The following is a 22,523-nucleotide window of genomic DNA, read 5'->3' as shown; positions in this document are numbered from 1 at the left end:
ACCAGTGCTATTGATTGATAATGGATTATAGTGCTTCACTTGTCCAAGATTAGATCAGTCATCAGGTAAGTGAAAGATTAGACATTTCTCTCTCTCACTCTCTCTCTCATAATGGGGCATAATTTGTATTCAATCGTGAGATGCAAGAAGAAAAATGTGATGGAATGTCTTTTTCATGGTTATTCATCCTCTAACTTGTCAGTTCTAACGCACATATATGTAATCAAATTTAAACAACATATATTACTAGTGCATGCTGCTTTAGTGCAATTCATCTGTTGTATGTTAATTTTAATACTGACGATCATGTAATTGTTTAAAATCCTTTATAATGTGGGGTTCTGTATTTTTCCATACATGATCTCTTCCCAAAATGAAATATTCTTTACACATTTTTTTTGCACTTATTGGAGAACTTTATTCCCTACAAAAAATTACTTGACATATAAAACGATTTGGTTGACATAATCCATATATAACTTGATTTGGAGTATAAGACGAAGTTGAGATTTTCTGGTCAAAAAGTATCTTATAGGCCAGCAAATACAGTAGGTATTTTGAATTGCAGACACCAATGTCTTGCTCGCTAATGTCTAAATGGAATCTCTCTTGTTCTTGTGGTCTCTAAATACCCCTTCCCAACTGAACCTTTGGACGGGTGAAGCTTGCATTGAGTATCTTACCCTCAAGATAGTTTTCTTGCTTGCTTTTGCAGCTGCAAGATGAAGGAGTGAGCCTCATGCCCTATCCATAGAGCAGGGCTGTGTCAGATTCAATGGGAATTGTTTGTTGCTCTCCTTTGCCAGCCAGGGTTTGTTGTTTTTTTCCTAGCCAAAAAAAAACATTTTCCATCGTTTGCTCCGCACCTGATTGAGATTCCCAGTCTCATGTATATCTATGCTAGGGATGATCAAAATAGACTTTTATGTCCAGTAACCAGTAGGGCTCCATTTCTACTCAAGAACCTTGAAAGGAAGAAAGATGGGTAGGAAACATTTTTTCCTATGAATGGTTCAATTGATATTTCAGCTTCCACCATTTGTAGGTGGATTGCATTAGCTATCAGAGAGCATACCAATCCCTTATTGAAAGGGATTTATCCTTTACAAAAATCAAAACTTATGAGGTTCATACCATCACTGCCTATCCCAAACCAAAATTGTAAGCTTGTTTTAAAGCTTGCAGCATGCTTGCTACAAGCTTATTTATAAAGCTTGTGGCAAGCTTGTATTTGGAACATTGCAGCAAGCTTGCGCAAACTTATTTAACAAAAGTGTCATTAAACATTAAGTTTAATTCCATTGTTCAAGTTTATTCATTCACTGCAAGCTTACCCAAGGCTGCAGAAGCTTTATGTGTTCCCCAAGCTGCAAGTGTCACGCCCCTATGAAATGATCATGAATAATGAATGAACTGTTCATGAACTTGGTTCAAGAACCATTCATGAAAGTTCATCCAAAGGTTCATGAATTATTCTAGAATGTGCATGAACTGAAAACAGTCCACAAATTGGATCATCATCATTCATGAACAAGTGCATGAACATATTCATGAACTATGATGAACAAAGTTTCTCAATGATTCATGACTTCATGAACAGTGCCTATAAAACAAAATATGATTACCTGACAAGTCACAAATACCTATTTCATCCTGAATCATACAATAACCTTAGATGGGGGATGGGGTTAATACAGTATAAAATCCAACATATTGTCTTAAAAACTGTATTTGATCTCAGATAAATTTAAACTGACAAGTGATATTCTTTTTTTTTTACCCTTAGCAACGCTTTTTGTATGTTCTGTAATATTTCTTTGAAAAATGTTCAAGAGATATTGGGGCAGTTGCCTGCAATCAACTGTTGAAGCATATTTCATCGTCATGGGGCTGTCTTTCAGCTGGGGTTTCTCCTGACCAATCTTCTTCCAGAGACTGACCTGTCTGATAACTCTTTTGTGAAGATGTTCAGGGTCTATAATTTAATCAAATCCTGTCCATTGTCACTACTGAATGTCTCCTTCTGCAACTTAAGCTGTTCCATCCGATTACTGTTTGGATCTTTAACATTGTTGCAGCAGTCACAATTTAATGTCTCTTTCATCTTGGATCCTCCAGTTTTCAAATTTTCCTCCTTAACCTACAAACTTCATCCTCTTAACAATTTTACTTTTCTGCTGTCTGGTCTGAAAAAAAGGTAAAGTTAGTTAATTACAGATAATCTCTGATCAACATTGTTTTTAGCTTTTAGCACATTATTATTGTACCCCACTTTACTTACTGGATTAATATGATCCAACTCAAAAATGATTTAATCCCTTACACATAATACTGAGCATTTATATTATTGCAGAATGTTGTCACTGTTTTATATTAATTAAATCTGTCTAGCCATAGGTATAGTCACAGGAGACGGATGTTTTATTCAGTAAAATATGACAATTTTTTTGACAACATCGTTACACTAAATAACCGTATATATTACAGATAACGGTTATTTCATGCTTTCAAATATTTTCGCCATTTTTTATTGATAAATCACCAGACTTGTGTGGTACAGGCCCTTAATATGTCACTAATGCATCCACTCTGACTCCGCATGTTGCGTATAGCTGCTTCCAGTTTCATCACATTGTTATTTGCACTTTTATTGTGAACAGTTTCACGCATTAACTATTTTCTTAAGTTTTTTTTTTTTAAATTACCAAATTACATCAGATTATAGAAATAGTGATGTCATGTAAAAGAAAACGATCTTGAACATCTGAAGTCCTATCGATATCGTACCACGTCTGGTACTGAGAACTGGGAAAGTGGGGGTGATAATGTTTAGTGATTTTCAAAACTTCGATGAGCAAGTTTAAATTAGGTCTGAACAAAATCGTGTCATTAGCTTGGTTATAAATAATATGATGACATATATAAACCAATAAAATATCCATATAACTTCTACTGAAATAATCACGAATGACCAAGTAAACGATACTCACCGTAATTTTGGTCATCCAGGCTTGGTACGCTTTTCTGCCTAATTTTGCTCTCACCAAATCATTTCCTTCATATTCTTCAAAATCGCTTCTCTGCACTTCTACTTACTTTAAAAAAATGATATTGAAAATATTCTCATCTGTCCATTCCATGGAGTCCACGGTTTTTGTTTGAGGTTTTTGCCTAACCATCTGCATGAACTTTGATTTCTGAGGAAGCTTAACTGTTGAAATCGCGCACGTATATTAACCAATCATATCACGTCTTTTTTCATAGTCATCCAATCAGGATAATCGTTGTTAATATATTTCGGTTTTTTCTGCAAATTGGCAACCAGTGACTAAGTCAATAGAATATGCAGTTTATAACAGTAATGGAGAGAAGAAAAAAACGTTAGGACAAAGTCATTGAAAGCTTTTTAAAGCAAATACAGTTTGTTGATGCTGGCCAGAAAATATTTTCCCATATTAATCCAGAAATACTCAGGTTAAGTACACAAGTATTGAATTAAAGATCTGTATGAACATTTATACAGTATATCATTTTTTAAAAAAGAAGAAAAAATTCACCTTTATTTAAATTTCACTAATATTGTGAGAAGTTTGTATGATAAATTTTCATGAACATTTTATGAATATAATGATATAGATATTTAATATACATTTTTTTAAGAAATACCATGGTATTGCATCAAAGTACTTGAATTGTTCATGAACCATTAGTTCATGACATTTCAGGAACTTCAAAGATACTATAATAGTTCATAAAAATTCATCAGTGTGTTCATGAACTTCAAAGTACATGATTCATCAAAATTCTTGAAGTTCATGAACTTAGTTGAGGAACATTCATGAACACTTCATGATTGTTCATCAAGTCATGAATTTGTTTTCGTAGGGGCGTGACGGTGATGGTGCCTGCTACTTGGATACATGGTCTCAAACTTTCACAAGCAATGGATATATATATATATATGAAGAAACTTGTTGCAAGCTAGTTTAAATTTACTTTCTGAAACATACAAGAAAGCTTGCGCAAGCTAGTTTTACTTTCTGAAGAAAACAAGCTTGCGCAAGCTAGTTTTACTTTATGAAACAAACAAGAAAGCTTGTGCAAGCTAGTTTTAATTTCTGAAGCAAACAAGAAAGCTTGTACAAGCTTGCAAAAGCTTGCGCAAGCATCCATGTTAGCTTATAAACATCAAACTAGCTTACCGCAAGCTTGCCACAAGCTTTCAGCAAGGATGCATTTTGGTTTGGGATTGAACCTGTCTAACTCGTTCATCTTTGGAGGATATGAAGAAAGCCACATTTTGGTACTCTAATACAACTTTCTCCTCCTTTTACTTGCTCAGTAGCCCATCAAAGTGATGGCATTTTCTCATATGAACCAATCATCATTGCTCAGAAATTGGCCCATATGAATGCCATACCTCAGCAGTCCGCTGCTCTTATGCGATGGTGAGCATTCTTTGTGTTTGATTTTTATTCGACAGTTTTTGGATCATCATAGTTTATTTCTTATATACCACACATGCTTCTGAATTGAAGCTTGGAAGGTTTATTTCACTCTGCAGGACACAACACCCACCTCCCTTTTCATGTGATCACCACAATTTCAATTGCATTCATTTGATGATCAAAAAAATATATCATCAGCTTGAGACGAAGGTAGGTTTGAGATAACCTAACATGTTGCAATGAATTAAATATTTGATATTTTGTAAACTGTTGTACCATATCTTACTGCAAAGCCAAGTCCAATTGAGCATTATCACCATTAAGTTTTGAAAAACACCAGAACTAATGAAGTTAGCAATTGAGCAATGCAGTACACTAGACCTTTTGCATTGTTGTCAAGGTTGTTAAAGGGACATACAGTACTTGTCAAAGAAGCAGTGACGAGTCAGATATCTGACAAAAAATAATTTCCATGGTTGAAAGGTGAAACTGTTTCAATTTATTACACAAGCTCATGAAATGCTAGTTTTTCTTGCTGCAAGTATAATTTCTGTAGGCATCAACAAAGAAGTGTAACATCGCATGATTGGAAATTTTAGATTTTTACACATGAAAATATAAGGATATATTTTCCACATATAAAATATGGGGAATTTAAAAAAATGTGAAAAATATGTCACCATTAATTTTCTATATATCACACTTAAATATATAATAAACTATACTATTAACTGTAAAGGCAAGTGAAATTTTTTGTGCAATTTGCATTCTTTATAACTTTGCTAAACTTGTACGCTATTGAAAATGTTTTTAGTATTTGCATGCTTATATTAGTAGTTGGTCCATTTTTTTGTAATTTAATGCTTGGCTTTCTCATTTGCAGTAACAATTGAAAATTAATTCATTAAAGTTTGGACGGTTAAGAAAAGCAAAAGTCTCAATAGCCACTATGTGAAAAGGCATAACAAGATCTTGCTGATGTTACTGTTTGAGCATTCATGTAAGCAAAGGAAATACTTGTATTATATACTTGCTTATGAATCTAGTCCAGATGCAAACTGCATGGACCCACATCTGTCATTGTATAATCCACCAGTAGATCTGGGTTTGTTTAGTTTGTAACAAGTGATCTGTGTTGCTTGGACAACATTTATAAGTGAGTATAGTGTGATCCCCTTATAGCAATGGTTGGGGTCCATGGAACCTGGCTGTATTATGCACCAAACCATGTTATAACCAATGATGTCAGAAGAAAATGAGGCATGTACCAACATGATGGCAGTGTTTGGGTTGGTAATAAAAGCAGGTGCAAAAATACACACTTTTGATTAAATGAAGCCAAAACTAGTCTGAAATATACTTGTATATTGACAACTTACATTTGTGTAATACAAAATCCATAATGTGTCCAGTCTTGTACATGTCATAGAATTCATGTAGCAGTCACGTCACATTAGAAAACACGAATAGCATGTATAAAAATTGGAAGTCCTCAATTTTTCTTTATCCCATCATCAATAAACATGTGTCACCAAACAATTTGCTACAATATAAATTGTTGCCAAAAGCATGTGGCTATAGTTGTATTTAAATTTGCCAAGATTTTGGTCAGCTGGATACAGCTATCATCTTACTTTTGTTACCCAGTGGATGAGACTATTCATAGTGAAATGAAAACATCTTTGCCGCATTGTCAGTAAACTTGATCGCCAGATATCTTGTGGTTTCAAAAGATTTCAAATGTATTTTGCGTTTTATGCAATGGTTGGTTACAAAAAGGAAACTTTCATAACACAATTAACGTATTCCAGCCAACTTTGGAAAATGCAAAAATCCATCAGATTCCATTGCTTTTATTTAAGTTTGGTGCTTACTTCATTTGATGAAAGATGCCATATTTTTATTAAAGATTGTAGACACTTGTTTTAATGAAGGGTGCATGTGTCATTGAAGTTGCCACTAAAGACCAACTTTGGAGGACCAAACAAATATCTGGCTACATCAAATTATTGTAGAACATTGATTGAGACTCAAATTTGTCTTTATTTGCTTAGTATTTTTATAGAACAACCATTGTTTCAGAGATAATCAGTTTTCTTTAAATTTCATTAAAACTATCTTTTCTGTGTACATTTAAAAAAAAATTACCTGTTGTTTGGTCGATTATGCCATTCCTATTCCTGCCTTCAGCATGACTGTTTAAGTGCATCACCGCATATACATGTCAGGCAAGATGTCAGCATAAGTAGATTATGATGTAAGAATGCACTGTTAAGATGGTTTGTCACTATGTACCAAGGATTTGTTATGTAACAAGAGATAGATTCCAGTGCATTTTACATCTAAGTTTGTGGTTTCCTTTCATGGTGCTTTTGAATTTCTGCACTCCTAACCCAATATTGTACATACAAGTTTAAACAGCCAACAATTTTTTGCAATAAAAACCATCAGATGGTATATTTTGTTGCTGCTAACAGAAAGGAAATTGCAGTTTGCAACATTGGCAAAGCTCAGTATGATCACAAACTTTTTACACATTACTTTTCATGCTTTAAAAAAATATGTATTTCAGGTAAAAGAAAAATATATGTCTATGAAATATCAGGAGCCATGCCACAATTGTCTTATATTAGAATTCATACATGATCTCTTTTCCAAAATGAAAATAAAATTTTTACACATTATTTCTTGTACTTTTAAGAAATTTAAAAAAATGTTTTTCATGAACAAGAAAAATGTATGTATATGAAATTTCAGGAGCCACACCACTGTCATGTCATATCCAAATTTTATTATAACAGTGTGTGATATTGTGGAGTCAAACTGTATATACTATATTCAAGTTATTTCTTTTCCCATTCTACTGTTGTAGTAACATAGAAGCTAGAATAATGACATAAAACAATGAAATGAAAATTAAAGGTAGCTCAGTCTCTACCTTTATGGAATATCTGTATTTCTGTCATGTTTGTCCCATTTTAGTGACATAGTGGGCTTCACAAAAATTGCTGGAGCCAGCACTCCGCTTCAAGTAGTAGATCTTCTGAATGACCTATACAGCACCTTTGATGCCATCCTGGACAGTTATGATGTGTACAAAGTGGAGACCATCGGTGATGCATGTAAGTCATTGAGTTGAATGTTGTGTGGACTGCCATGGCAATTGACCTGTTGAAACTAGGTCTCAAAAAGAAAATCTCCAGGGCCCATTTTCATGAAATACTGAAAACATTTCTTCAGTTGGAGACTTTTCTGATGATCTTTTAGTTTTTGAGATCTGATTACAAGGAAAAGTAATGTCTCCATATTTAGGCTGACCTGTAAAATAATTCAGCCTGGTGGATTTATATGTCCTTCCTTCTGTCTGTCATCATGGCTTGCAATAGGGTTTGCATTTAGATCAATTTGTTTGACAGCTTTGCTGATAGAGTCATGTAATTTGGTATTTAGATGTGTCATGTGCAGTACTACACTTTTTGGTGAAATTTAAATCACTTGTATTCTGTGGCCCATTGGTTTTGATCAACTTCTGTGCTTATGTCATTTTCTCCAGCACCATTGCCTATGAAATCTTAGAACTTTGTATGTATTTGCACATCAAAAGAATTAAGCCAGTAGTGATGCTTCAAGTTGAGTTCAGTTGTTTTTGGTATGGGTTTGCATATAGGTTATTTTCTGGTAAACTATTTCTCATAGAGTCGCATCTGTTGGTTTTTGGATGTGTCATGAAGAGTACCACATCTTTCAGTGAAAATTAGTTAATTGTGACCTATATTGTCTGATCCAGTAATTTTGCTGAACCTTCACATTTACATTTAGTTCAGTTTCCCAGTAACTATTGCTAATGGAGCTATGTCGGTATACCATGCTTATGTAATTGTGTCAAGAGGATTTCTTTGGTGATCAGTTAAAACTAGGTCGCTTTAACCTATGTAGTGTTGTTCATTGATTTTGGTGTATGTTTGCATTGAAATCAGGTTTGTTTTTTTTTTTTATTTTGGTTTGAGTTTACAGTTTAGGTAATTTTTTCAGACTTGTTGCTAGAAGAACTGCATAAGATGGTATTCAGATGTGGTGGTCCATGGCTCAGAGGAAACACAAACTTACAAAGATTGGCACCCAATAAATAAAAATATTTGTAACAGTACTTAAACCCATCATTAGCTACATATGCCAAGAAATTCAGAGCTGAATGCCTTTCCCAAAGACACACTGTTGGCAGCTAACTCAGGGTTGCTCAGGGTAAGTACAAAACATGTGATCATAGGATTACAGGTTGGACACTGTACAAACTCATCTGTTGTGGAATTTCAAGTATACAGGGTAGTGTTATGTATATTTAATTTAATTGTTTGTTTGTTTTTTATTTTTTAAAAATTATCTTCCATTACATGCTGTTGTAAATGTAATATTGTTTACTGGATTTGATATTGTCCAGAATAGAGTTCAGTTCTGTTTGACCTGATTGATTTTTTTTATTTTATTTTCAATGTAAACAACATTTTTTATTATTTTGTTGTTGTTGATCTTTCTTAGAGTAAGAATCATTGAGTCAGTGTCATACCTGGACTAAGAGATATGAAGCATGTGTCAATTGGTAAACAAATGTCTTTTTTTTCCAGAAGGATGAACTTTTGACCCCCATCCGGGAATCTGTTTTGCATCTCAAGTAGTCATATAGCTGATGTTCTGATAAGAATTGTATCACTTGTGCTTTAACATCTGACACATTAAGTTGTATTATGTTGTGACCAGTTTGGGCTGAATTTTATTTTCTTCAAATTATTGAATTCAAGTGATTATTTTCTCTGGAAATACAAAGTTCTGATATTATTCTTGGACAAAAACATTCACTGGAATTTATACAGAATTCAAATCTGGAATAATATTTTCTATGATTCAACAAGAGACTGTTGACACATCATTACAGTGCTGAATATTACAGACGTCATTGCCTTCCATCTTGGATTTCATTGGGATTTGAACTCAGATTCACTTAGAACTTTTCATTGATAGGAATTGTGTTTTTTAATTCTTGTATTATTTCTGGATTTAATATGTAAAACTAAGTTCTTTTTCTCTCATTTTTCACTCTGTTGTCTTGGGAAATAAATTAGTTGTTCATGCTTTGTGTTTTGGATGTCTGAAAATGTTGTGTTATTCTGCATAAAGATCTGTAGATGAAATTGAGTTCACTAGTAAAAGTGGTAGGTCATTAATAAATAAAATAAACAGTAATGGCCTTGTGATGCGCCAATTCTAATTGTTCCAGGTTCAGACAGAACATTATTTATGTAAACATGTTGTGCTTTCTCGCTTAAGTATGAAGTAAACCATCTAATTGTTCTTTCCTCACATTGGTTGATTTTCAGTTTCTTCCAAAGGATTTCATGATCCACCATGTTAGCTTTCCTGAAATCTATAAATACAGATCCATTATTCTACAAATGGTCAAGTGCTTGAAGCCATTTATCAGTAAGGGAGATCAAGGCAGTCTCACATGCATGTTTCTGTCTAAAGCCTGATTGATTAGGGTGTAACAGCAAGTGTTTTGGTTAAATATGCCATGAATGAGTCATGGACATGTTTTTCAATCAATTTTGACAAGTTTAGTAGTATTGAGATTGGTTGGTAGTTATCAGCGTCATCCTTAGAACCAGATTTGTGATTAGGAGTTACTTTTGCAGTTTTCCATATTTTGATGAGGTTGCAATACTTAAATTGATTATGAATGTTATGCTATCTACAATAGCAGAGGCAGAAGATTTAATGGGTTGTGGACCAATCTGATTAAGTCCTGTAGCTTTCTTGGTATCAAGTTCACTGAGACATTTTTTAACAAAGTTTTTTGATACTGGTGGAATACCTCCTTAAGAGATTTTGCTGCTGCAGAACTTTTTCAGTTCATTAAAGTTGTTTTCTATCACTGGTTCTTTTAACTTTGTGGTAATGTTGGTGAAAAAATCATTAAAAACATTTGCAATGTCAGTGTCATCAGTGACTATGGTGTCATTTACCAGAAGTGAGTGAATTTTATTTGTCTGATCTTTGTGTTCCTCCAGTGAGTTCATTGAAGACTTTCCAAATGGAGCTTGTTTTGATCTTTTTGTTTTCAAGCAATGATTGATAATAAGTTTTTTAAGCTTTTTTAATCATACTTGTTATTTTATTTCTCCATACTTTATTTTGTGCATGGTTTCCCATAGCATTGAATTGGTCTCATGTTTTCATAGCATCTAGGATTTCAGTAGTAAGCAAATTAGGTTGGATCTCATTCTTTACTCCATGTACTTTCAGTGGTGCATGCTTAGATCTATAAATAAGTCAGTCCACACCCTCAGAGCTTCATCTATGTCAGCCAAATTTTGGATCATGTTCCATGGAACTTTATATAGGTCATTGAGAAATTGTTCTTCATTAAAAATTCTGAATGATCTGTTAAGTGATCGTTTTGTGTAATTTTTTTTGTATTTTTCTTGCATTTTTCCTTTCTTGTCAAAAAAGTAGGATAGTCGTCACTAAGGCCAACATTCAGTACATTAACACATGCCACATTGTCTGGTAGGTTGGTATAAATGTGATCAGTAAGAGTGCTTGATTTTTCTGTTACCCTTGTGGGCTCATTTACCAACTGGTCTGGGCCTAATGATTCAATAAATTTCATCCAGTTGTTCCTTATTTGAGTATTGAGAAGGTCTTAATTTATGTATGTTTTTCTCCTCTGCAAAAACATTTTCCATTTGTTTCAAAAAGTTATCATTCCAAAGTGCTTTGGAGGAAGGTGGTCTATAAATGAAACCAACCAGGAATGAGTTTGCATTATTTTGGCCAAGTGGTCTAAAGTGCTCTCTGTTACAGATCACTGCCATCTTACCTCCGTCTGTGTGGGTTCAAGTCTAGGATTCAGCCAATGTGGGTATATGAGAAAGCTTGCCAGTAGTTTCCCTTGAGTCAGTGGTTCTTCCCAGGGTTTTCCCGGGTTCTTCCTTCACCATTAGTACTGGCCGCCATGCATAGCCTATCATGTGCTGAAAAATGGCGTTAAACCCAACAACAACAACAGCATTATTTTGAGGAATTTCCACCCAGATACTTTCAATTTCGTGTGACTCCAAGTTGTCGCCTTTCTGCATTTACATCTTCCCTAATGTGTACAACAGGACTTCCCCTTGCTGTCTCTCAGTCCCTGCATAATGGTTTATTGTAGCCTTAACAGTGAAATAGATTATCATTGTGGTTAACATTTAATTTGGTTTCAGTGAGCCCTAAAACACATATATTATTTTTCTTGGAAGACAACATTAACTTAATCTGGTCTATTTTTCCCACTATACCATGTACATTTAAGTGACCTATGTTAAAACTTTTTGTATTTAGTTTCATATCAATTATATGTATGTCACTGAGATTGTCTCCATACTACTTTTATCATTCTGACAGCCTATTTCTTTATTTAAACATTCATATATATTAGTGTCTTCTGAAAGTCATACAGACCCTGAAAATCCATTTAACTTTTGTATTTACAGTAGCGTCCATTGAATATTTAGAGACAGGAGTCTCACTAGGTACATTTAGATTTATTGTAAATAAGCATTGGCATTCTCCTTTTTGCCAGCTTCCTAGTATGTATAATACATTGATTGATAGAGTCTTTGTTTATGTCAGAATTTATGGCATCTGAAGCACTCAGTCTGTTTGCCATGATGGCATACCTGTGTCACATGCCCAGTTTCTCCACAGCAGAGACAGTACTCTTTTCATTATAGTGCCTGAAAATGGGGGCATACATGTTAATATTTCTCAGTAGCTGAGAGGTTCCTTTTCTGCTTAATTGAAATTTGTCTCTGTGGTAGAGACTAAAGGTTGATATCCTGCCCGTACAGAAAAATCTCACCAGTTCACATGAGCTGCTCATAAGCTGCACATGAGAACCTTGTTAGAAATGTATGCAAATAGGGTAGATTTTGCAGGCTCATGTGTGCAGTTTGTTAGATCTTGTGAGCCAAGGAAAAACTAACCTGATTCTCACGTGAGCAGATTTTGCTCACGTGAGAATCTAACTTTTCACATGAGAAAGTAGAACTTAGAAAACATTCTTTTCCATTACATACAACCATGTTTGAAAATAAGGCAGAGTTCTAATTTCTCACGTGAGTTATCACGTGAGAAACTTGGACTTTGATTCTGATTAAACACTTATTTCAAATTTATTCAAAGTTGGATTTTCTCATGTGAGTTATCACATGAGCAATTTGGACTTAAATATTTTGTGTAAATATTGAATGTCAAGTTTCTCCATTATTGTCACACAGACATCATTTCTATTTTACACTTGCTGTTGCTTTATTGGATTTTTTACATTTTAAAACATCTTCAACTTATTTTCTCACAGTGAGTTTTAATCTTATTTTGACCCAACAGGCTACTTTATTTGAACATATTAAGGTTCATTTCACTGTTCATAAAACGAAACAATTCAGAATTAATGTCTCGTATAACCAGACTACCCATTAAACTTTAACAGCTGTCAAAGAATAGAATTAATAACTTGCATACTATTCGTGGTTGATGTTTAATAAAGTAATCCGTAAAAAGGTGAAATGTTTCTCTCCCCAAAATACACAGTTTACAAATATAAAAAGGAAATAAAACTTTTGCCCTAAAATGAATCATAAACATATGATGCAACTCCTTTATTCACAAACTTCTAAAACCCCACTATAAAATTGTAAAACAAATACAATACATAGCCACATATCTGGAAAAAAATAAACACTGATGCACAGTCCTTTTGGCCTAATAAACTCTGAAGTCATTTTCCAGAAAAATTGGAGAATTACATAAACTACGTCGTTTTCTTCCATGCCTAACGTTCGCAAAAAAGTCAATACAATCTTATACTTACTGAATTGTGTAATTCGGCCTAGGGGTCATCCATTTAGCACGTATGCAAAAATCTGGCAAAGCTTGACCCCCCCCCCCCCCCCCCCCCGTACGCATGCATACTTTTTAGGCCCCCCCCCCCGCGTACGTACGCTTGACACCCCCCTCCCCATATTCTATAAAACGGCTTATGTTTAATCCACGCAGAAACCATAAAGGATTAATAATATTAACGTGTTTAATAAAACATTGTCCACCGACGTTGAATGTCTGGCATCAAAGAAATACGCGGGGTAACATTAAACATTTTGTCTAGTGTCCGCTAAAATTCAAACGCCGACTGAACAGTCGAACAGGTTACGTATTAGACAAATTATTATTGAGGTTTCACCCCAACCCCGTTTCCTATGCATGTGTACATTATCAGTAAAAAAAAAAAAAAAAAAAAAACATGTACTGTACATAAAATTTAATAAATCCGTAAGAAACTGACTAATCCAGTCGTGTTTGGTTGTATAGCTGTTTCGCACTGTTTTACACGTGTATATTCTTGGCAATGGAAAATTTTGCTTATTTGCAGCCTTTTAAATGTTCTGATCGTGTCATTTCAAAGTTTATAAAAGAAGTTCCCTATTGAAATAATCACAAAAAAAATCACTGACGTTTCCGTTAACTTTTCTGTGACCCAGGTTATCAGAGTACACGGTGGAAGAATCGGCTTGTTAGAACCATTAGAGTGTCCTATGGGGCATGGCTCGGCACAAGCTACTGTAAAAACATCAAAATTAACTTGGTCTATATTAATTAACTTATTAATGATATGAATTCACTTATAGCTCAGTTTTTATGAAACATCATATAATAAAATAACATTTATTTGATATATAAAATATAATATTAAGAAATACCCGAGTACATATGTACAAAGAAGTGTAAAACCAGAAGGGCTCGCATCATTGCTTACAATTTAAATGTCAGTCATACAGCAGTATAAAATAATAAAAGTATTATTTTTATACAATATGTATGACTGACTTTTATATTGTAATCAATGATACAAGCCCCTGTGCGTACAACAACATGTTTACTAATAATTTGCCCTTAATGGCGCCTCAGATGAACTCAACAGATGCTGGATGTTGACCTACAGTGTACATGTAGAATAGCACTTTTAAACCGAACAGACAGAAATTTACGCGCGAGCCGTGTTCTCTTAGCAAGGGCCACGCTGTTTATGAAGAAAGTTATTTAATATTCTCCTGCAACATGTTTGCTCTTAAAACATTCTGACAGCAAGAGTGTGGACACTATTAAAATATAGAAACCAACACCAACATCTAAAGATGTCCACGTCGGTACTGATGTTAATGGCCAGTACGAAACAGAAGACGTCGACGTGCTGTTTAGGGAAGATTCAAGGATTATGAAAGACTGGTTCTTTGCCGAGAAAGAAGTAAGTTACTTTTACTCATTTCTTTTTACAATTTTCGCATATAGAATGATCAAAGTGGATAGCCTGAATCATCGACATCATAAGTATAAGCATACATTCACATGGACGTTTCAAATTGAGCCAAGGGTTTGTTTCAGATTTTACTTAAAGATAATAATTCAACCTCCTGTTTCTAAAAATGATATCTACACCACACTATCATCGAATATTTAAGCCTTCCACAATTTAACTGTGCAACCATGTCTGGCTCTTACCCCCACCCCCAATAATAATGCGGGCGCCTCAGTGAGGAGCACTTGCGTTACCGATTGAAACAATTTGTACAAACATAAATATTCTTCGTATTATTTTATTGCTGATTGGGTGGATCAAGATAAGCATACACGATTGAGAACCAAATGCAGTAGCTTAATTCATGATTTTATTCCTAAAAGACAGTTGCCCTGTCTGTCAAATATTTTGATTGGTAAATTTAAAATAGAGATTTAATTGGATAAGGATTACAGCTTTTCTTAATGCTTATATACACTAGGACTCGTTCGCCAACCAAATCGTTTTCTCATTTCCGTGCATTCTTTCTGTTCTGCATAGATTTAAAAAAAAGATCAGTTATACTAATTTTTATCTTTTTACAGATTAAACTTCATGAAGGTCACAAAATTTAATCAACACAACAAGCAATCATTTGAAAGAAGTGCAAAACATTGACAGCAACAGGAAGATGTCAGACAAAACCCCATTGCCATGCTAGAGGAAATTCCGACTCCAGTAAAGGGTATGTATAAGACGCTTCAAATCTTTTGATGTAATACACATGATAACATATGCATTTCAGACTCTAAAATTTGACCCCCAATACATTTTTTTTTATAATATAAAAATTGGAAACCAGATTTTGAATTTCTTTATATATTGCAAATGTACATATTTTGGAAAAATGTATCCTAAAAGTTTTGGAGAAATCTTCCAGAGGACTGTTCCAGAAGTAGAGATGTCAATTTGTTTGAAATTTCTAATGTGTACCCATCATTCCTAACGATTGGTTACCAGAGTATACAATCAAAAGGAAACTGTATTAAATGTGAAGCTGAACTGCTTCGTTGTAGGTTCACATGTTCCATCCCCAAAAAGAGCTCAGTAAGCATAATTATTACTAAAATAAGTGGGCAAAAATCATAATCTGAGCACAACGAGTATAAATTACATGCCTTTATTACAGAAAACTATGAAAAATATTGTATATGCAGTTATAATTTTTGTCACAAATCAGCTGAACTTGTATGGATTAGTAGTATGGATGAGAATAGACACAAAAGAAATTGATAAATTATTGGTGCGTAAGTCATTTCGACTAGTGTACATGTCTACAGTAATCGTCATAAAGTCCATAAATGTTCATTGTTGTATTATCCTCAACCTGCCATGGTTCATCCCATAACGACGGTCCAGTGCAACATGTTTTTAAGTTTAACAAAATATCTTTTCTCTAACATTTTTCAGTTACATAACATCCATCAGTTGCATTGATACATCCCAGGTTATTTTTATTGTTGTTTTTTCTTCTTTTTTTTAAAATGATATCTGGTGCCATTTATTTTCTATTTAAGCTGGACTGCTATGTGTGTAGTATCATAATAGAATGAATCTAGGGCAAATGGTTTCACATTCAAGAACCTGTCTGTTTTCTTGGAACTGTTTAATGTAAAATTCATGCAGAAGTTACCAATACATTAATTTTTATTTGATTTTTTCAAAACTGTTATTATGTAGCAAACTTTTTTTGATCTTTATATTTCAGTCTGTTTAGTTGTCCATTTCATTCATTTTTTTGTCCTAACATGGTGGTATAAGAAGTGCATGTTACAGTAGCCAAGTTAAACCAGACATTCATATTGTGCTTAATTTTATTTGACCCAGATAATGTCACCAGGATCTGAAAACAAGAGTGTTTTAAGTCATGAGAAAATTGGCACATGAACCATGGACAGTCATGACATTAGGATGGTCAGGCTTGAAATATTAGCACTGATTCTTAAATAGGTCACTTGAGAAAGGATTGTATTATTATACAGACCACGTATGACAAGTAAATTGTAAGCAACCATATGAGCCCCTGTGAACACTTTTTTTTTTAACGGGTACCCAATTGTTCGTTTTATTACCCAGGTTATTATCAATGGGAGAATACCCGGGTACACATTGGCATCTTTATCCAGAAGTAGTCGAATTTGGAATATGCAACGTGTCTTGCAGGTATCTCATCAACAGTGCAGTTTATATGTTTGCTACTGAACTATGGTAATTCTATTGGTAGAGCAATTTGGCTCATAGTCCAAAGGATGAATTTTCAGACTGGGTTGGCTGCGTAAGTGTGTCCTTGGGAAAACAGTTGGCTCCTATTTTCACAGTGTGATAAAGTGCCATCTAATCCAAACTACAATTATGTATTTTGCCTTTACCTTGTAAAACAAATCTTCAAAAATCCACCTTACAGAATGTCTCAAATGCTGTGATCAGAAAAAAAATTTCTACCAACTTTTTCATTTCCATTTCAGGTTCCATTTTTCAACAGTTCAAAACTGAGCCTGCTAACTTAAATTCAATGGTCAACAGGAAGTGCATTGATACAAAGAGAACAATCTCCAAGTGAAAATATTGTTGCAGACTGGCAAATAATGAAATTCAGAAGCAGGAATGTCAATTACACGTTTTGTTTGCTTTGAATTTTCTGGAACAGTGAAGAATGGTCTTCATGTGAAGCAAATTTCCAGCAGTATCTTTCATTATGACCTTAAAGTTTTTAGAATAAATGTGATGTATTAATATAACAGGTACAAACATACATACATACATACATCTATCCATCCATCCATCCATCCATACATACATACATACATACATACTCTAGTTGTCTTACCTTAATAGAAGATCACTAATCGAACTAAAATTATATGATTATGATTACTTGATTTGAATATTGATCTTACTCTGTTTAATTCTTGTAAAAGATGTATGTATTCAATAAAAACTAAATACTATAATTGTATTTTGTTGTTTTTGCTCATGTTAGCAAGAGGCCGCTCACGTGAGCAAGATGTTGCTCACGTGAGCAGGTCTTCCTCACATGAGCGAGGTGTGGCTCACGTGAGCAACATCTTGCTCACGTGAGCCACACCTCGCTCATGTGAGCGAGGTGTGGCTCACATGAGCAAGGTGTGGCTCACGTGAGCAAGATATTGCTCTTGTTAACAATTCCTGCACAAGTGATTTTCTTATTAGAATCTATTTGCTCACGTGAGTTCTACCTAATTTGCATGTTAAATTGCACATGAGACTAACCTGAGTTAGATCTCACGTGAGAATCTCATGTGCAGAAGGGTAGTCAGTTTTGGTGTGGGTGGTTCTGAAGAAAGAAAGATGTGTGTTGTGGAATGTACTGTATGTTGAAGTCTTCACATATTATCAGATCATTGATTTCTTTCACCTTGGTGTCCACACGAGGAGGTAGTCCTGATATCATTATTTTACATGTATTTGGGCTGCAATACCTAGCAGCATACATTAAACTTTCAAAATAATAATTTGGTTGTATTTGGTTAGGTCAGTATTCATTATTATGTCAGAACAGATTGTGATGTTGTCGATTTTTGTACATCTGTTTTAAAAAGTCTCTTTGGTATTATACTTTTCAATATTGAGGAGCCAGTTATTAGAGTCTTATCTTTTCTGGCTTGTGTTGGACTCTGGATTGTATTTCAGACACATCTTTCAGAGGAAGGGGTGCTGAAATTTGTGTTTCAGCGAATCAAGCTGATGTTGAGACATTTGTCTGAGTGCTGAGAAATGCAGTTGTTGGTGCAGGCAACAGACTTGTCTGAGCTGAGGGCCATGGGTGTACACTTCTTGCTGTTGTAGGTGCGACACATGACTTAGAGGGGGGTACTCTTGTTTGCAATGCAGGATTACTTTGGGTGTCAGTTTTTATTGCATGGTCATTTTACATTTTCTTTTGGCTGGTATTGGGATTGTCTGTGTCTGAGCATCAGACATTGTTGCTATTTGGGAGTCTGTCTGAATTTCTATTTCACATGAGGTTACTTGCTCATTAATCCTTCCCTGTGCTGACTTAATAGCATATAACTGTAGCTTTAATTCTTCAATTTGGGCCTCCAAGTTCCTAATTGTGTTTTTTTTATTTACACACATGGAGACATCATTAAGGTTTAAGCCATCACTGCTGTGATCATGATTTATGGAGTGTGTAATTGCCTGACACTCTGGAGGGGTGTTAATTTTATTGCATGAGTCATTTAGGTCAAAGACTTTAGGAGCTGTTTCATGTTTGGTACTGCATCTAGTTACTGGTGTAGATGTCAGCATATAGGTACCTTTAGCATGGATATTCTCATCCAGTCTACATTTACAGATAATATGATCTAACCATGTGAAACTGTTCAGCCCATGTACAGTGCAACCCCGCTATAACGCGCCTCGCTATAACGCAAATTTGGATATAACGCAGTCGTGGCATGGCACCCGAAATTTTGTATATTCATTCACACATGAAAAAATATTTTTTTCAAAGTATATGAAATAGTGATTAGCAAATTTATTATCATTATGGGGAAGGGATCGCGTATGAATTCGAAATTTAATATGATTGTGACGAGGTTCCTGAAATTTTAAACACATGTATGTGTATATTTCTCGTACCAGGAAAAAAATATTTTTTAAGTACAAGAAATAGTGTGTAAAATGTTTATTATCATTTTGGGGAAGAGTTCGCGTATGAATTTTAATATAATACGATCGTGGCGTAGCTTCTAAAATTTAACAATATCACCAGGTTCTTGAAGTGTTATGCCAAAATAAACTGTATCGGACATGTTACCAGTAAATAATGTCAGCTTTATTAGCTGGAAATTGAAATGGTATGAAATTGTACATGTGTTCAGCTTTAAAATTATTATTTTTTAAAGTGACTCGTGACCATTGCAGGCCTACTGCACTTAGTTCTCGGGTTTTACATGTGTATGGGGTTTACTTATGAACTCGTTATTAATTTTCATATTTTTTTATAAAAATATTTTACCGTTATGGTAACGCAAATTCACAAACGCAATTCGTTCTCTGCACTTTGCTTTTTAAAAAAATATCATTTTGGGGAAGAGGTCGTGTATGAATTCAAGTATAATACGATATATAATACCATCGTGGCGTGGTTCCTGAAATTTTAAATACATGTACATGCATTTTTCTCGTACCCGGAAAAAATACTTTTTAAAAGGAAGAGAAATAATGTGTAAAACGTTTATTATCATTTTGGGGAAGAGTTTGAGTATGAATTTGAATATAATATGATCGTGGCGTGGCTTCTGAAATTTAATAATTTCACCAGGTTCTTGAAGTGTTAAGCCAAAATAAACATTATTGGAAATGTTACTTGTTACTGATCCATGAGTAAAGCCAGTAAGTCGTCTTTGTGATTGTCTTCAATTAATTCTGTATACCATTGTTGCTCAAACAATAGCCGACATGTGTTTCTTTAAGTGTATACACAAACAAGCAGCAGACAGTGTGGTGGTTGATAAAAGATTCTCACAATTTAATAAACATCAAAAAACAAAAGCCGCCAACATGTTTGCTGGGCATGGCGGTGTTATTAGACACAATCAGTTGACCAGTAAATAATGTCCGCTTTATTAGCTGGAAATTGAATGGGTATGAAATTGTACGTGTTCAGCTTTACCTTTTTTTTTTTTTTTTAGTGACTCGTGACCATTGCAGGCATACTGCACTTAGTACTCAGGTTTTAAATGGATGTGGTGTTTGTTTATGAACTCATTATTAATTTTCCTATTTTTTATTTTAAAAATATTTTACCGTTATGGAAAAGCAAGTTCACAAATGCAAATCGTTCTCTGCATTTTGCACCATGATTAGTATAGTAGTTTTCACACGTTTCTTTCAATATTCACAAAATCTGAAGTAAAAGTTATATGCATGCTGAAAGCATGTGTTAATTTGTAATTATTCTTGTTGTAGTCGTTCAAACGAATAGATGTACAAGCATTAATTATTGGAAATTTGCAATGGATAAATGTACACGGAAACGCATATGAGAAAATTTTAGCAGTATGAAATTTGTGCAGACACCATTCATAGACCCTGGAACGTAATGAACCACACACGTGCTTCATCTTTCTTAACCTAATTTTGCTGTTAATTTTTTCCATTGAATTCAGACACATAATGATGTGTGACAAAATAATTGAATAGTTAAAATATGTATGCAGTTTTTGCAATGGAATTACATATTTTTTGGATTAATTTCAAGCCCCAACGGTACGATATCAGACGGCATGTAAACAATGTTGATACTCTGTTCATGCTATGTATTAGACGTTGAATTCAGATACAATGATCTGGGGGAAAAATATTGAATATTGTAAATCTGTGTGCAATTTTTCATTGGAATTACATGCTTTATAGATGAACTGAATGCCACGACGGCTCGTTAGTAAACATTGTTGATACCCTATTCATCATATACCGTAGACATGAATACACGTATATGTGCTAATGAGTTGATCTCTCAAAAAAAGTAAAATACTGTAAAACCTCGCATTAACGCGACCCCGATATTAATGCGATCCAATTTTGTGGACCTCAGTTATCGCGTTATAGCGGGGTTCCACTGTATATGTAAGACACATGTTGTTTTATACAATGTAGCTGTCACAGTGTTTTTCTCTTGTGTTCTGTAGATAGTACCATTTTGAACACTTGAACTGCATGAAGTCATGCAAGCTTCTGAATTCAATATCTGTTTTACAAACTCAAACTGTTGTGGATCTATATGCACAGTGATGCTGTATTTATTATGTTTGACCCTCAGGAATTCTAGATAAATGTCAGCCATATTGGATAACTTCAAATCATCATCTGTACCATTGTTTTCATTTTCACTCTGAACATGACTTTCCTGCATGGGGTTATCTGTGTGGCTCTGACCTTCAGGTATATCAGACATACTAAAGCCAGAGAATGATGCAGAAAAGGTTGAGCTGAGTGTGTTGAGTAAGGAACCTACAAGGCTGGTATTTAAATATGTTTCCATGAATCTTATCTTGTTCATAACAGTGATAGAAAGTATATCAAATCTTTATATATGACTGGCACATATCTATAAACTTTTGAAAGAAACTTGCATAATGTGTTTGAGTTGGTATCAACTGAAGTTCAGATATGGTAGATGTAGTTCAGTTTCAAATTAATCCACTTCAGTAGCCATCTTGGATATCCTGAAATCCTTTGTTTTGAACAGGTTTCCAAGTTCACTTAAATAAATGAAAATGTGCGCATTAAATTTCACTTACACTAACTTAATATTTTCTTAAATCCACAGTATAAATTATTGCAATAGGTATTAGCATATTTAACACCAGTTTTTATACCAAGTTCATTGAATTAAGTGGAGCTGTGTTAAGACCATCCATACATGGCAGCCATCTTGTCACCTTCCATCATATTCACTTATTATATTTCTGATTTATACAGGTTGAAAAAGAAGCAATATATTACAGGAATTGCTATTCCAAAGGCTCTAATTTCAAAGATGTCAAGATCATGGACTTGTAATGAAAGGAGTACATTTGTTTGATCAGACAAATCCCAGTCTGATTATATTTTGCATACTTGTGAATTATTCATGGCAGCAGGTTCTATATTGCTTT

The 22,523-nt window shown here is 34.2% G+C and overlaps 1 protein-coding gene and 1 long non-coding RNA gene across 2 annotated transcripts in view; both read left to right on the top strand.

Annotated features, from left to right (window-relative positions):
* Positions 1–22,523, top strand: part of LOC149781499 (uncharacterized) — a 314,868-nt gene that overhangs the window by 260,514 nt on the left and 31,831 nt on the right. Inside the window, exon 24 of the mRNA XM_089934975.1 lies at positions 7,431–7,570. Coding sequence (XP_089791101.1) covers positions 7,431–7,570 — 140 coding nt within the window. The remainder of the gene's footprint in view (positions 1–7,430; positions 7,571–22,523) is intronic.
* Positions 13,482–17,822, top strand: LOC149781500 (uncharacterized). Its single transcript, XR_016414733.1, has 3 exons — positions 13,482–14,787; positions 15,423–15,562; positions 17,343–17,822. It is a non-coding gene; the product is annotated as an uncharacterized LOC149781500 (long non-coding RNA).

This window comes from Sinohyriopsis cumingii, chromosome 15 (assembly GCF_028554795.1).
Source record: "Sinohyriopsis cumingii isolate HCF-2022 chromosome 15, ASM2855479v2, whole genome shotgun sequence".
Classification (NCBI taxonomy): Eukaryota; Metazoa; Mollusca; class Bivalvia; order Unionida; family Unionidae; genus Sinohyriopsis; species Sinohyriopsis cumingii.
The sequence above is the reverse complement of the archived record's forward strand: the minus strand, read 5'-3'. Positions and strand labels throughout refer to the sequence as shown.